The sequence below is a fragment of the Aotus nancymaae genome, unplaced genomic scaffold (assembly GCF_030222135.1).
Source record: "Aotus nancymaae isolate 86718 unplaced genomic scaffold, 86718_ANA_hifiasm-v0.15.2.pri h1tg000004l, whole genome shotgun sequence".
Classification (NCBI taxonomy): domain Eukaryota; kingdom Metazoa; phylum Chordata; class Mammalia; order Primates; family Aotidae; genus Aotus; species Aotus nancymaae.
This window is the reverse complement of record NW_026988415.1, coordinates 25,363,225-25,380,370: the sequence shown is the minus strand read 5'-3', so window position 1 is coordinate 25,380,370 and position 17,146 is coordinate 25,363,225. Positions and strand designations below refer to the sequence as shown.

Here is a 17,146-nt window from a genome sequence, read left to right as displayed (position 1 = left end):
ACTTGAGGGGAGACCCTCCTCACCACACACAGCCTATCTGAGGAGTGCCTTTTTTTCTATCCTCATTATTTAACAGTGTGTGCCGATTACTCAAAGCGATATGGGCAGGCCCTGGTAAATATAGCGTTGCTGTAGTGTTAACTTTTTATAAGGTAATGCTCAGGTTGCCTGCAGTGTCTAAAATTACTCTGTGGCCAGGGCCCCCTGCTTTATCGCTTTCTATAGTTTTAAAGTAGTTTGAAGCTTGAATAACATAAAATAACATAATATAATGTTATTTATGTTATTTCCCACGTGAAGAACGCCTGTAAACCTTGCAGTATTGAAACTCAGTGAACAAGGCATCTTAGACAAGCTGAAAAACAAATGGTGGTACGATAAGGGGGAATGTGGAGCCAAGGACTCCGGGAGTAAGGTCAGTCGCTGAAGGTCTTTTTGTACTGATTAGCAATCACATTTTGACCCACTGTTTATTTTCTACCCTAAAACGGCTTTCCTTCCCAACACACACTCCCTGACACAGTGGGACCCCTTTATAACAACAGCGCTAAAGGAGTAAGACAATTGCCAGCCTCACAGGCCTGCCATGTGACATCAATTGTTGACTCTATAGAGCTATTATTATGATTAGGAAACTCAGTTTGGTCTATTGCATTTCCAAAGCTATAAAATAACAAGCTGTGTTATAAGGGGGTTTTACTGTATTTCACATTTCAAAAGTTCAAAGAGAAAATATAACAACAATAACAACAACAACCACCAAAAAAAAAAAGACTTATTTGTGACAGTACTTTTTCTTAACCTCTTACAGTGTCAGAGACTTTGTAGTTATAAATGCATTTGGGTTATTAATATATTATGTCGATCCCATCTGAAAACAGTCAAACAAATAAATAACAAAGACTGGTCTCTGTAAGCAGAATGATTAGCCTCCTGCCAGCTGCTGTTGTATTGAGTTCAGCATTAATTTGGATCTCGAATCTCAATAAGTCTGTCACACTTCTCTCTTCCAAAGGTGTCATTTGAATCTCTGTACGTAATACTTTTAAAATTTAGTCGCATGCTCCTTAAAGGTATACATTGTCAGGATAACATCACATTGATAAGCATGAAACACTCTTCCCCGCCTCCTTCCTGCCCCCCGTCGCTCCCCTAAGAAAGTTCTTTTTAGTTTCAATTTTTGCCTTTCCTTTTTCTGGACTAATATTGTTGTATCAGTTAATTCATTTCATGAAATGTCACTCATTTTCCCCGTGCAATGAACCATTTTGCTACTGGTTTTCTACATCCCACGTCAGGGAATTCTATAATTCTTGTGAAACTTGAATAATACATGGAACTTGAAACTGTTCTTCTTGCTACAGCTTACATGGGTTATGTCAAAGGATCTCTCCCCCCCCATTAAATATCACATACATATAAAAATCTAATGGCAGAGGAAGGGTTACCAGAAATTGGTCTGTTTCCCAATGGACTGTGGAACATCCTTGCAGATAGCCTCAGCAGCCTCCTTAAAGAGATAATTCAATGTTTCATATGTGATAGAAATTATTACTACTTGTCTAGCTGTCATTCATCCTAGAAGAGTGACTATTTGCAAGGTTGTTGTCAATATGAGACATTCCCACACCCCGTTTCTGAATGCAATTCAATTTCAATTGGACTTTTTATTAAGACAAACAAGTACAGGACTGGCTCCTATGAAAATAGGATCAGAAGGACATGGCCATATTGTCTTTACTTTTAATTATTTAAATGACATGAAGACCAGCTGAACCAGAGTGTTGAGTGTCAGCAATGGCCATCATCTGTTCACCATGTTGTCACTTAAATAAGATGCTCAAAATTCACTGGCATAACAATTTGAGTATTCCATTCAACTACATTCAGCAGCAAAATGGTTACATTCCCTCTAAAAAGACTACAAATTGCTATTTTATTTTATTTCTTTTTCAAAGAAAGACTCCTGGCCCTTGGTGTGTCCTACCTCAAGGTAGGGCTCAAGACACCAACTTTTCTCTTTCCATTGTTCAGCAGTTCAGTTTTTGCTTTTTCATACAGGCAGATAGCTTAGTCAGATTTGCACAGTTTGACCTGAAAGTCACTGACCGGCTTCCTCAATTTTTCCCCCTTGTTAAATAGAAAGCAAATAAGTGTAATTTTTAAAAATTATTCTCTACATTCCCTGGAGTAAAAGCTAAAAATGAGCTGGATTTTTTAAAAAATTATCATCCTCCTGGAAAAGCTTTCTGATTTCTGTGGAGCCAATCTAGGACCCCATGGATCCTCCTGACAGCTTCCTTAAACTCTCAGGAAAATGGAATGGAGCCAATTCTTTGTGCTGTGCCCTTGTTCCAGCAACACAAAGACTTGCTGCCCTGATTTTAACTAGGATGAGGATTTAGCAGCCAATCTCCAAAGGGAGCAATTTCTCAGCCACTGGGGGAAAGAGGAGAGAGTTAACCCTTTTTAAGCAAACCCTCACAAAATGACTCCCCAGATAAGAATAGTAGGAACCTCTAATATTATCATGTCGTATCTTAAAGACTAGTTGTTCACAAAGTTTGTCACAGGGAGAGCAAGGGACAAAGGGGTGTTGCGGGGCAGAGAGGGGAAAGAGTGATTCAAGTTCCCAAATGAAAAGAGTGTTACATTTATAGAGATTATGTCACAGCTCAACTCTGACAAATGGTGTTTATTGAGGCTGGCAGAGGAATAAATTATGCTTGTGTTTACTCTCTTGTTCCCATGGCCAAGTGCTGTTATATTAATTGTTGAACATCACTTAGGCACTAAGGGACGTAAGGAGTCAAGATAAAAGGACATTTAGGTGAGGATAAAGACTGTCAACAGAAGCACAATCTACCATCTTGCTGGTCATTGCAAAACATTAGCCAGTTGCCAGAGTTGAGTCATAACACTTACATCAATGTTTAGTTATTTTACAATTTAGAACTACCCTATACTGTTGTAATATATGATAATGTTCCATTGCCTTTGTTTTTCCCAAGAACTAATCACATTGTTCATTTCTCTTAGGACAAGACCAGCGCTCTGAGCCTGAGCAATGTGGCAGGCGTTTTCTATATACTTGTTGGAGGTCTGGGGCTGGCCATGATGGTGGCTTTGATAGAATTCTGTTACAAATCACGGGCAGAGTCCAAACGCATGAAACTCACAAAGAACACCCAAAACTTTAAGCCTGCTCCTGCCACCAACACTCAGAATTATGCTACATACAGAGAAGGCTACAACGTGTATGGAACAGAGAGTGTTAAGATCTAGGGGTACGGTTAAGGTCTAGTAAACTAATCAGCTTTACATTACTGTATGTCAATCTCTTTTTTCTTTTTTTTTTCTGTTTGGTTTATTGTTCAAAGCATTGTCTCTCCTTTGCAACCATTTGATTCTTTGAAAACAATGATTGTGCTTTCTTGTCAGGCAGTGGTGCTTTTCTAATAGAATGATTGTAATTAAGTTGTGGTCTGTGACCCAAAAGGAAAAGCAATTCTCCAGAGCAGCACTGTTCAATAGAAAATATATGCAAGCCACATACATGAGCCACGTGTACAATTTTAAATGCTCTAATAGTCACATGTTAAAAAGTAAAACAAGTGAACTTAATTGTGATGATCTATTGTATTTAGCCCAATATATTCAAAATAAAATCATTTCAACATGTTATCAATATTTAAAAAATGAGAAATTTTACATTCTTCACACTAATCTTGGAAATCTGAGGTATATTTTATACTTATGGTACATCTTGACTCATATCAGTTACATATCAAACGTTCAGTAGTCACACATGGCCAGTGGCTACCGTGTTGGACAATGAATCTCTAGAGAGAGCAGCTGCTCTGGAACAGATATTAAAATTAGGAACACAACTGAGGCACTGCCACCTCAAGTAATACAGCACTTCCATAGGGAGAGGTGGTTCTTTTAAGTAAACAACGTATTAAGTCCGAGATAATTTTCTTAAGCTTTGAGTTCTTTCGTTGTCCCTTCCTTGGAACTGATGCGCAGGTAATTGTCTCTCAAAGGACAGTCTAGGCTCCCTGCTGCTAGCCAAGCCCTAATTCGTATTTCAATGAATGTGAGTGTTGCCACCTTGAATCTAGCGAATACAAACTCCACCAATAATTCAGACATGTTCAAATGCAAGCTTGAATTAGGATAATGTCTCCGTTCTGGACGTTTTTAAAAGAATATAGTCTTGTTACTTTAAAGTGAATCTGTCATCACTAAAATGCCTATCTGAAGTGGAAGAGAACAATAAGCGACTTCATACCCCTTATTTTAGGCGATTTTGACCTCATGAGTAATTGTCAATATGCTAGGATTTCTACAAGTGCATTTGTGGTTTTTTAATTTTTTTGTTTTTGGGTTTTTTGGGGTTTGTTTTGTTTTGTTTTGTTTTTGAGACGGAATTTCACTCTATCACCCAGCCTGGAGTGCAGTGACACGATCTTGGCTCATTGCAACCTCGGCTCATTGCAACCTCCGCATCCCAGGTTCAAGTGATTCTCCCGCCTTAGCCTCCTAAGTAACTGGGATTACAGGCACGCGCCACCATGCCCAGCTTATTTTTTTGTATTTTTAGTAGAGATGGAGTTTCACCATGTTGGCCAGGCTGATCTCCAACTCTTGACCTCAAGTGATCTTCCCGCCTCGGCCTCCCAAAGTGCTGGGATTACAGGCATGAGCCACCACAACTGGCTGCATTTGCGTTTTGATCTTCTTATAGTTCACATTGTGGATTTAGATTTAGCCAATTTTTAAATAATATTTCATTCAAATAAATCATTTGCCTTGGTCATGGAAAACATCATTTTGTCCAGCGAAGTTGCTGGTTGTTCTTTCTTCCTGCCTTTGCCACAACATGTTCAGCACACTGCACCGATCTGCTGACAGTATTCACATTGCACTAGTGGATGTACAATACATGGATTCATATGTAATTGCATTGTTTGCATGCAAGCATTTAATGTTTCAATGTGCTTAAAATGTTTTACTCTTGAGTAGGTGCTATAGGCCCATTACAATATTAATACATGATCCATTTTCACAGTGATCCACTTTCTTTCTTTGGCCTACACATAGGTATGCTTGCTGGACATGAGCAATTTCAATCCCACTTAATTATCCCAAATTTTGAGGTTCTGGTATCCAAATAAATAATACACCTTAAATTTGTGTAGCAGTCATCCAAGTGCTCTCACATCTATTGGCTTATTCGAGATAAGACAGATCAGGCAGTTATCAGCAAGACCCAGCCCATCAAGTGACTTACTCAAGGCAACACAGTTAGGTAGTGGCAGTTCTGGGACTAGAATCCAGCTCTTCTTCTGCCTATAGCCATATTCTTTGCTAAATCATGCTACTTCTAACCATCCATGGCCTGATGTCCTCCAGGAAACTTGAAATCCTAATGGTATCTGTCAAATGGAGAGCAGATCTTGAGTTTCTGTTCCTCTTGACCACGAAAAAAGTCTTGAGGAACTTCACCAAGCCTCCATATGTACCATTCCTTATGCACTCCACACAAGATTGAATATTCAATCACTCCTACTTTCCCCAGAAAGAATTCTTCTGAAACAGAATTATATCAGGGCTCAGGGTCACATGACCTCCAGACTCTTTTTATCAACTATTCCATCTGAGAATTTATGTCCCTACTACCCAAATACTACAGCCTCAGACTCTTGTTAAAGCCCCAGAGCAGTATTCATTAAACATTAGTGTGCATGTGACTCATGTGGGAACCTTTTAAAATATAGATCCTGATCCAGCAGGTCTGGGATGGGGCCTGAGAGTTTACATTTCTCACAAGCTCCCAGGTCATGCAAATGCTGCTTGTCCCAGGAGTAGAAAGATTCTAGAAAAAATAATCTCAGAGAATGTAACTTAAGAAAAGAAAGAAAGGGGCCAGACACAGTGGCTCACAGCTATATCCCAACACCTTGGGAGGCCAACATGGGTGGGTCACCTGAGGCCAGGAGCTCAAGACCAGCTTGACCAACATGGAGAAGCTGTCTCTACTTAAAAAAAAATACAAAATTAGCTAGGCGTGGTGGTACATGCCTGTCATCCCAGCTACTCAGGAGGCTGAGGCAGAAGAATTGCTTGAACCCGGGAGGTGGAGGTTGCAGGGAGACAAGATCGTGCCATTGCACTCCAGCCTGGGAAACAAGAGCGAAACTCCATCTCAAAAAAAAAAAAAAATAGAAAAGGAAAGGAAAGGAAAGAAAGGAAGAAAAAAGCAAGGGAGAGAAAGAGTGATAGAGATACAGGAAGAAAGAGGAAGAAAGGAAGGAGGGAAGAAAAGCAGGAAGGCAGGAAGGAAGGAAGGAAATTAAAGGGAAGAAACTGGGATCAGTAAACCTTTGTTAGGGCTTAATGTTGCTGTCCAAAACTGGAGGCCTGAAACATCACACCTGAGGGGAAAGTCTCAGAAACTAATATGCCACAACTTCTGGCTTTGCTTTACTCATCTGAGTTGATTCACTCTTGTGAAGCAAAATTCAGGCTAATTGAGGCAACAGCCACATTTTAATAGACTCCAATGCCAATGTGGTTACAGCCCAATTACCTAGAACCTTGGCAACCATCTCTAGGGTGAAAAGAAAGCTTGGGAAGAGCATCTGAAAACAAATCTGTCCTCCAAGCCTGTACAAAGTCTCCAGACAAGAAGCAAAAGCCTCATAAGATGCCGGGAAAACCTCACTTGTGTTAGTCAAGAGGCGTAAAGCAAGCTGCTTTGAAATTTGTCTATTTTCCCCAGCCAATTTGGTGATGTGACATTAGGAGAATGTTGGTTAAGTGAAGAGTAAGTTCTTCACCCATTCATCTTTTATTTCCCAAGGTGTAGAATATCTCCTGGTGACTTCTAATTTGTTACCTAGTTATTAGGCTTGCAGTTCTCTGAGTTGGCCTAAATCTGTCAGGGTCTATCCAGGGGCACCAACATCAACAAGTACCCTGAGATTTTACTTCTATTACTAATTATCAGAGCCCACCTTAGGGGTTTATAGCACCAGTAATTGTTCAGGAAAAATGACTCAGGGCAAATCACCTGCAAAAATATGATATAGTAAAATCTGGTTAATAGGATTTCACTATATCATATTTTTGTAGGTGATTTGCCCTTAGTCATTTTTCATTTTCTATGGGTAATAGTTATATCAGGATTATAAAAGATGAGGGAGTCATTTCTCATTTTCTATGGGTGATAGTTACATCAGGGTTACTGGACTTATTGTGGAAACATGTGCCTCGGCCTCAGATCATGTTTAGCTCCCACTAGGTAGCAGAACGCCTCTTGATTACCTGGTGCCTCTCTGGGTTACTGACCAGCCACTGGAAGCGTAGTCTCCCAAGCATGCCTTGGCAGGTGACTACCCATCAAGCGCTCCACATTCACTGCACCTAGGGTTGACTCTGCTAATTGTTTTAGGAAATTATTTCTAATTTCCTAATTGCGGTTCCAAACTACTTCTGGCTTCTTTGGTTTCTTCAAAAATATTGTTGCAATCTCTGTTCTTTGCAAGACCTCAAGATGCCTGAAGTTAGGAGAAAATATTTTCGTTTTTCCTCTAGGAGCGTTCTGTTTAGTCATCCTAAAAATATTAGCAATATTAGCTTTGTTCATGCAGCCCATTTTCGAAGTGATCCACTTTCCTTCTGTAGCCTATGCATAGGCATGCTTACTGGAGACGTTTTTCGGCTTAGAAGAACTCACTTTATGTTAAGTAGGAAAAAGCATTCTGGATAACCAAGGTGACGATGTTCTTTCTCTCAAGGGACTTTTACCTCAGTGATAATCCTTCATTTGTCCCCATTTAAAAGCAGGAAACAGAGGCACTGAGAGGTTGGGCTCCTTTCCCAAAGCATGCCGCTAGTTAGTGATGTCCCATGCCCACTGGGGAGAGAGGAAGAGACTTTGATCTTTCTGCCATAGATTAAAAAAACTTCTCCAAGCTTCGGCGATAGATATGACTCAGGACTTATGGGTGCCAAGGGAGAGGTTTATCTACTTTCATGTTAGTCTTATTCTGCCCTCCTAGGATGCTTTTGGCCTTCAGGTGCATATCTGACATTCTTCTTACAGATACTTTTTACTCCAGGGCCAGTGGTAGATCATAATTATGTCGATCTTTTGGGATAAAATTCAGTGTTAACTTAGAAGAAAAACAAGTGTTTCATTAGTGTAGAAGAAGGAAAGGATAAAGAGAGGGATGTGAACTTGAAGAGGAGGTAAGAAAGTGTCCTATAGTATTCAGAGTCAGGGCAAATGAATCCCTGCACTAGTTAGTGCCTCCAAAAAGAAGACACTATCAGCATTTCAATCAGGCCCATAATGTCCAGTCAAAGACCCCACTGATGCCAAGTCCCCTTCGTGGATATCACTGCTCTGGCCTCTTCCTGGAATGTACTGTATCTTTAAAGTCCCAGTGCTATTTTCAGACTTTAGTAACTAAGGTTGTAGGTATTAAGAGAAACAATTGCTCACCTTTCTAGCAATAAGCAAACTATTTTCTTCTCACAGTTAAAATGGATTTGAATTCAATAAGCCATAGAACACTCTTTACCCTCTGTCCTGGGTAAACAATCCTTTGTCACAGTTTCTGCAATCAGAATACACTTTTTTTGTTCTCGTGAATACCTGTATTACAATGCCATGGAAACTTTCTGGTATACCTACATCATAAGTGATTAAAGCCTTGACTTAAACTTCATGCAACACCGGCATATTCCTAAGTGCAATACATATAGTAGAGAATGTAACCAGACCTGTCACTTAGTCAGTCAAATAAATGAGGTGCAACCCCAGAAATGCCAATTTGAGAAAACAGTCACAGTTTTGTTCAAGATAGACTGAGTCATTATAAACTTCTCAATTCCTAATAGAAAGCCCCTTCAAATGTAAATATTCGCTTGCCTTTGCAGATCCCTTCCCACTGGAGGCATGTGATGAGAGGAAATCACCGAAAACGTGGCTGCTTCAAGGATCCTGAGCCAGATTTCACTCTCCTTGGTGTCGGGCATGACACGAATATTGCTGATGGTGCAATGACCTTTCAATAGGAAAAACTGATTTTTTTTTCCTTCAGTGCCTTATGGAACACTCTGAGACTCGCGACAATGCAAACCATCATTGAAATCTTTTTGCTTTGCTTGAAAAAAATAATTAAAATAAAAACCAACAAAAAATGGACATGCAAGATTCCAGTATGTGAAAAAAATCTTAAGTCAATTCAACAAAAGCCATTCTTTGATACCACTGCAGAGTATTCAAACACCATGTTCTTTAATACACACACACACACACACACACACACACACACACACAAATTTAAATTCCAATTCAGCAAAGAGGCCCATCTAAGCTAAAAGAATTAGTTTCTCCTGATTAAAAAGAAAAAATCTGTCTCCCAGTGTTTGGGAAGACGGACTGGCATTTCTTCTAGGATCTGCTGACCAGATGTTTTTGGTATTTCCTGTTGGTGGTGATGTTCTGTGCACCCTATTTCCTTTCAATGTTGCTGAAATGTGCATATCTTTAGAATGTAAATGCAACACTTAAGAAAATTCAAACACTTTGGAAAAGGGACTAAACAGTGACTTCTCTGTGTTCTTGAAATGGTTTTGTGAAAACGCTTTGATAACTTCCCACTCGATGAAGAGATTAACAGAGCTTTCGAAATTGACTTTGTGTGTAGCAAGGGATGGGGCACTATCAGGATCTACCTCTTGGTGCTTTCCTAGAATGGATCCCGGGGCTTTCCAAGAAGTCTGGAATTTCAGCTCACAGATCTGTTTTTCTTGCTTCAGTGTGCATTTTAAGTCAATAGAGCTGCGTATTTAGCATTGAGGTGAGGGAAACGCTGCCTATACTCCCAGATGTGTTTAGAATATCTCAGAAACAACACTGTGTTTAGCTCGGCTTTCTCTGCTAAGTATGCCTTTCAAGTGTACACCACGGAGACAGGACCGCGTTGCAAGGCGGAACAGCAGGTTCAGACCAGTTTTCAGTCTGACTTTACTCTTGCTAGGTCTGTCCTACTAGCTGTTGCCTGCTACTGCCCATGACTCTCCATCGGACTGCATGTGATCTTTTCTAGTTTGCAAAGACTAAAATGCATTCCCAAACCTACTGCTAATCTGAGGGCCTCAGCATCACTCCCAGATCCTTGCTTGGAGCAGTCTCTCTATTGACTCTCTCAGATCGCTCCACTGCTCCATAGGCTATCAAGTAACTAACTGCATACCTGCCATTGGCATCATCAGAACAGTCTGAAGAAATAGTCTCCATTCACTAATTACCTCCTATATAAAGATGTATGCTTCCTGTAGTTCAGTAGTTTGCTCTCATCAGTAACGTGCATTGGGAAGTTTCCAGACTGCAAAAACTAGGAGCTCGCATTCATTTCCCAAGTGTGACCCTTAGATGCTTTAGTTGACTCGCTGCATATTTGCTCTTGTCTTCAGAAAAGAAAGAAAGAAGTATCGTTCCAACGAAATGCTTCCAGAAAAGTGTAATATAAACTTTCATTCCAAAAATGGTGTCATAAGCAAATAACTCACTTGTCAAATTTCAAATGATATTGAACAAAAAAAGAAAGCTGTTGTGTTTTCGTTTTGTTTTGTTTTCATGAAACTGTGATTTTCAACTTATGAATGCTATAATGTCCCAGCGCAGGAAGCTCATGCTGTGTGAACACGAAGTTGTATAAAACAAACCAACCAACCTACACACAAATGTTTTCATAGGCACTGTATAAAGAAAAATGTATGTTTATTAACTCAAATCAGTTTTTCAGAGAGGAAACTTCACTGAGATGAAGAGGCGGGTAAATTGGTTTGTTATTTTTTAAAAAAAACTTGCATGTTTAAAAAAAACGTTGATTGCTTCAAATTTCTGCTACTAACTTCAAGCTATGGGAGTTTGGCAGTAGTCACTTGAGGATTCTTTTCCAATTCTTTTCTTTTTGTTGTTAAAGCTGTACTTCAGTGAACAGAAAAATTGCCAAGCAAACTAATGGCTGTAAAAGCGTAAAATTGCATGTGTGGGCATAAATTACAGAGCCTCATTGCCGTGAGGTATTGTACAAAGTTTTAATACATTTTGTAAATAAAATTGTAAAGAAAGAATTCTGTTTCTGTGCTTTGGCTAGATGTTTAAAGTTTACATGGATGCAGATGCCAAGAAGTTATTCACTGACTGACTTCCCCTAGAAGCTTTGCCAATGATGTACCAGTCACCTTACTGGTGATTTTCACTAAGGATTACTCCTTTCTTCACTCCAACTGCAACTGTAGTCAGGCTCAGACCCCTCAGCTTAAGCAATACCTCCAAGACCTTAGATTAGTTTCACTTTAGGATCTTCCATTCCCATTCTTTGTCTCCTCCAGGCTTTGGGACTCTTTTCCAAAGGCCTGTCTTGGCTCTAAACTTGGTCTTCAATTCTCTCATCTCCACAACTGATCTCCCACGGAAGTGCCTAAATTCAGGATTATTGACCTTCAGAATTACTCCCAATTACTTTCCTATGCCATCATAACATATATGTCCTAGTACTCTTAATTGCTTAGCTAAGTTTTGTGCTGCTGCTTTAATGACCAATAATAATTCCTAATTGGAAAACTTTTATTCCACCGAGGATCACTCATCTAGAGTGGGAGAAGAAATAATGAATTTAGGACTACACTGATTTTAGAATCGTTCTTACAGAGAAATGAAAAGCTAATGATCTAGTCTGATTTGTAGATTCTGAATACGGAATACAACTTTATCCAATAAACAAAGCAAGTGTTTAAATGTACACCAGTTTGTATTATGACCAGCTTAGAGAACAGGGGATAACAATAGGGGGAAAACAGAAGGGATACTTGCAACTGAACCAGAAAAGAAGGAAAGTACAGCTGACATGCTAGAGGAATAAAGGAAAAAAGATATCTGCGGCTAGGGAATTAGGAAGCAAGGAACACAAAAGCTTAAAAAAGAAGAAAAATGGGAGTGGAAAAGGAAGACCGAGAAAATTCTGAAGTGAAGGCTGATATAATCACACTGTGGACAGCTTGGCCTACTGTAGGCATCATCATGATTACTACCATTGTCACTGTGCTCTGAAATGCTAAATAGCTGTGAAGCCATTCACACTTCATAATTCTGCAACTGCTTTTTAAAATTAAGCAAACTGTGGCAGTCCTACCAGAAGACAATTGATTCTTGGGAGCAAGTTCAGTAACTAGATTAGAGTGGTGGCCCCCTTGGGGACTGATGAAATCAGTTCAAGTACCAAACAACGTCCCTGGATCCTCCAAAGTAATAGATTTATGTTTTAACAGCCACTTCAATTCCTTACCCCCAAAGAAGAAGCTAATCTCAGGTGCTGTGGCAGATGATAATGGAGCACTATTTTGGTTTAGGTGGGATTTTGCTTTGTTTTTCCTCCTTGGAGGAAGGGGGAAACAAAAGGGGGTCCTTTTAGTACTTATCAAATGGGACTATAGGTAGTTAGAAATTTTGTTTATACATAGAGTCAGCCTTGCCAATCAGGTCTTCAAAAAGGTCTTGCATTTCAAATAGCACATTCTCCCTGTGCACAAAAGAATGCCTCTTGGTCTCCTCATCAGTATTCTTGCCCTGCTAAGACTCACATCTGATCGCATTCAGTCAATAGAACAATCTTCAAACAGGAAGGACAAATGTATTTAAGGAAACCTTAGTAAGATCATGGGAGAAATGTTGCAGCAAATTATCTCCCTCCTGTTGGATGAGGGAAAGGGTCAACTGCGACTTCAGGAAATGAACACAGAGGAGAACAAATTGAGAAGCAAGAAGCAAAACCATTATTCCTCAGAATTCCGACTCAATCAAGCAGAAGATGCATTAATATGCTATCTCACAAGGGTCAGGAACCATTTGTAACACAAACACTACCAAAGCCTACTGTTACTGAGATAGTTACTTTCAAAATCTGAGCTTTTCAGTGACTCTGGAGCATACCCCACCCCTTTTGTCCTCACCCTGCTGGAGTGAGGTTCCTGGGACCAATTTATTATCAGATCACTTGGCAGACTTGAAACTCAGCAGCTGAGGTGTAGAACTCCCACAACTGAATTCAGATTCTCTCTTGGGAGAGAATGGTGGGTGGCACAAAGAATTAATGAAACCTGCCTCCAGAACTAAAAGTGCTATGAAGTGCTAGGAGACTTCCTGCACACCTAAGATCAAGAGTCATAGACAAGCCATTTACCTTCAGTGAAGACAGGGGCACTCAGACTTTCTCAAAAGGTTTCCAGGGAGAGCATTGTTGTCAAGAGAGGATTGAGGGAGGCTTTAGGGATTGATCACTGTCCCAAACCTACTGCCACATACTCAACATACTCAATGCTGAGGGTTCACAAATTCATTTGAATGGGCAAGATTCCCCAAGTTCTCTGACAGCCATTGTTATTATAACCAAACGTCACCTGTACAGGATTGTTGTGAGAGGGCATACACTCTCTGCCTCTCTTTGCCAGATGAGAAAGGAGCAATCTTGGCCCCTGCCCTCGGAAGGCTTACCCCTTTGCCCCTTCACTTGGACTTGCTCTTCTTCCTAATACAACCAGGGGTGGGGGAATTAACTAAATTTTCCTTTGTGCCTCAAAAGCTGTGAGCCTTTGCAATTGAGGAGTCATGCGGGGCCCCTGAAAGCATATAGCCGCTGAGAACTTCAGAATGACCACTTTCTTGCCAGCCTTTCCAACTTCTGAGCAGGAGGTATTTGCTTATTTGTTGATTCACGATGCCCTAGCTATAAACGTGTAAAACAACCTACAATGACAGCCTAAGAAATAATCCTTTCCCCATGCCAGCAGCTTTGGAAAAATTACCCCAGTAGTGGTTTCACTGAGTTTCAATCCTATAGCAAAATGGTTGAATTACAATTTTCCTAATAAATATTCATTAAGCCTGAACAAGTCAATTAAAGCTTTGGTGGCAGCTCACAAGAAGCTTGAATATAGGCAGACAGAAGGAAACAACTTTTATAAATATTCCCAAATAACATTACCGTCTTCCTCCATGAGAGTGCAAGAGTTTCTCTGGAAGACTGAAACCCCTCTCTGAACCCAGTGAAGCCCTCTAAGTTCCTCCTATTTACAGTATAGCTTCAGAAAATCTTGTTGCATCTTCCATCTCCACTTCCTCAATTATTGCAGTATGGTTCCTGCCACCACCACTGTACAGGAATTTCTCTTGACAAGGTCATCAATAAACTGCAATCCATACTTTATAGCAAGTGATGGTAAACTTTGGCACACAGGCTAAATACAGTCCACCACTTGTTTTTGTCAGTAAAGATTGGAACACAGCCATTCATTTATGTATTGTCTGTGGCTGCATTCACTCTGCAAAGGCAGAGTTGACTAGTTGCAACAGTATTGCCCAAAAAGTCTAAAATATTTACTAACTTGCTCTTTACAGAAAGTTTGTCAATCCCTAACTTACCCTACTTGACAGCCATTATGTTATTTTATCTCTTTCCAGAATTTGATGCTATTAACCTCCCCCAGTTTTGAAATTTCTATTATTTTGACTTCCATGACAGCACTGTTTACTGGATTTCCTCCTACTCTGCTACTGGTAACTTTTCTTCTGCTTCCTGGTCTGCTCTCCTATCTCTTAATGCCAATGTTCTCCCAAGTTCTACCACATTCCCTCCTTTCTTCCCACTCTATATTCTCTTCTTGTGTGCTAGCCCATGGTTTCCATCACCACCTACATTATGATGTCTTGCAAGTCTTCATTTCTATCTCAAAACTCTCTCCTGAGCTCTAAACAAGTATAATTAAATGTCTATAGGACCCCCCCTCACTTGGATTATGCTATAACCATGTCAAATTTGGCATTTCCAACATAAAACTATTGTGTGTTCTGTTGCCCTCACCTCACTGCTAAACCAGAGCTCCCTCTAAGAATCCCTATTTTGATTTAAAATGCCATTGATGGGGAGTCAAATAAAACTTAAAAAAATCTAATGGACTTTAAAATTGGTGGATATGACAATCTGAGAAAAACAGGCTTGCACTCAAAAGCAGAACCCACAGTAAAATGACAATGGAAAAGCAGATGGATCGGTTTAACACCAACATGTATAACTATAAGATGCAATGAAAAGTAAGCATATGGTTCTTGGTATCTTTTGGATCCCTGAATCATAATATGGTTTGCACTGTGGAGGAAAACCATCTAGGGTTATCACCAAGGAAGGAATGTGCAAGCCCTGAGCATGTGAGCCAAGAGTCCCAAACCACTCCCGAGAACATAGCAATACAAGGAAGTGGTTCTGATCACTCTAAGGGAGATATTAGATGAAACCTGGGTGGAATCAAAAAAGGAACAGGTGGGGAGTCTGCGTGTTCAGTTTGTATATACCCAAGTATGTGTATTTCTGTAAGCGTTCAGAGGACTCTAAGCAACCCATGTTTTTCATATATATATATTTTTTTACCTTTTGCTATGGACTGAACTGTGTCTCCTCCAAAATTTATATGTTGCTCTCTAATCCCCAGTGTGACTGGATTTGAAGATAGGGCTTTTAGGAGGTACTTAAGGTAAAATGAAGTCTTAAGGGTGGGGAACCATTCTGATAGGATTGATAGCCTTGTAAGAAAAGGAAGAGACAGAGATCTCTCAGTCCACATGCATGCATGGAGGAAAGGCTATGTGAGCACACAGCAAGAAGATGGCCATCTACAAGCCAGGAAGAGAACCCTCACCAGAACTTGATCAGTTTCACACCCTGATCTTGAAATTCCAGCCTCCAGTACTGTGAGAAAATTAATTTCTGTTGTGTAAGCTACCCAGTCTGTCGTATTTCATTATGGTGGCTAGAGAAGACTAAAATATCCTTGCCACTGTCAGAGAGCTGGGCCATACAGACACAACAGTGAGACAGGGTATCAATCACCACTGTAAATCCAGTCACCAAATTCAGAAGCCTCGAAATCAACTTTACCTGCTCCTTCCCTCATCCTTATCTTGAATCAATTTCTAATGATTCAATCTCTCTGATATCCCTGAAATCCATCTACTTCTATGAATCCCTACCTTATTTTGGACTTGTAACAGTTTCTATGTCACCTAATACAATAGCCTCTTAGCTGTCCCTCGTTTCTAGGTTTTTGTCCCTCCAATTCACCCTCCACACTTTAGCCAGAGTGACTTTTCCTGATCTCATCACTCCTCAGTATCAGTGGGTCCCTACTGCTCTTTGGCATAAGAGTAAGCTCCTTTTTTTATTATTATTATTTATATGTTTAATTTCTGTTTTAAAGAGACAGGATTTTGCTCTGTTGCCCAGGCTCGAGTGCAGAGGCATCATCATAGTTCACTGTAGTCTTGAACTCCAGAGCTCAAGCGATCCTCCCACCTCAGCCTCCTGAGTAACAAGGATTACAGGTATGCACCACCATGCCAGGCTAATTTTTATTTTATTTTTTTAGTTAAAGACGAAGTCACACTATATTTCCCAGGCTGGCCTTGAACTCTCAGCTTCAAGCGATCCTTCTGCCTTGACCTCCCAAATTGTTAAAATTACAGGCATGAGCCACCAGCTCTTTATTTATTTTACCATAAAACTTGCTTATAATCTGCCTCCTGCCAATATCTTCACCCTTATTGCTATTCACTAAAACGTAGTCATATGCAACTTTTTATTTTTATTTTTTGTTTCAAACTCATTTTAGGTTCAGGGAGTCCATGTGCAGTTTTTCTATGTAGGTAAATTGTATGTCATTTTTAACATGAAGAGTTCTGTGTACAGATTATTTTGTCACCCACATAATAAGCATACTAAATGATAGGTAGTTTTTCAGCCCTCATCCTCCTCCCACCCACCACCCTCAAGTAGGATCCAGTGTCTATTGCTCCCTTCTTTGTGTCTATGTGTACTCAATGTTTAGCTCCCTTCATAAGTGAGAACATATGGTATTTAGTTTTCTATTCCTGCATTAATTTGCTTAGTATAACGGCCTCCAGCTCCATCCATATCGTTGTAAAGGACATGATCTCATTATCTTTTGTAACAGCATAGTATTCCATGGTGTATATGTAACGCCATTGATAGGGATTTACGTTGATTCCACGTCT

General features: G+C 40.0%; 1 protein-coding gene across 5 annotated transcripts in view; it reads left to right on the top strand.

Moving 5' to 3' along the window:
• The window catches only part of GRIA3 (glutamate ionotropic receptor AMPA type subunit 3), a 335,194-nt gene extending 324,037 nt beyond the window's left edge, over window positions 1–11,157 (top strand). For 2 of the 5 annotated variants that reach the window (XM_021676443.2, XM_012475444.3), the window contains exons 15-17: window positions 301–415; window positions 3,040–3,287; window positions 8,953–11,157. In XM_021676443.2, coding sequence (XP_021532118.1) covers window positions 301–415; window positions 3,040–3,285 — 361 coding nt within the window. In that variant the 3' untranslated portion in view covers window positions 3,286–3,287; window positions 8,953–11,157. Of the gene's footprint in view, window positions 1–300; window positions 416–3,039; window positions 3,299–8,952 lie in introns of those variants that run through there. The other 3 variants (XM_012475435.2, XM_012475455.2, XM_012475463.2) reach the window with 3 other exon arrangements.
• Window positions 11,158–17,146: the final 5,989 nt, after the last annotated feature.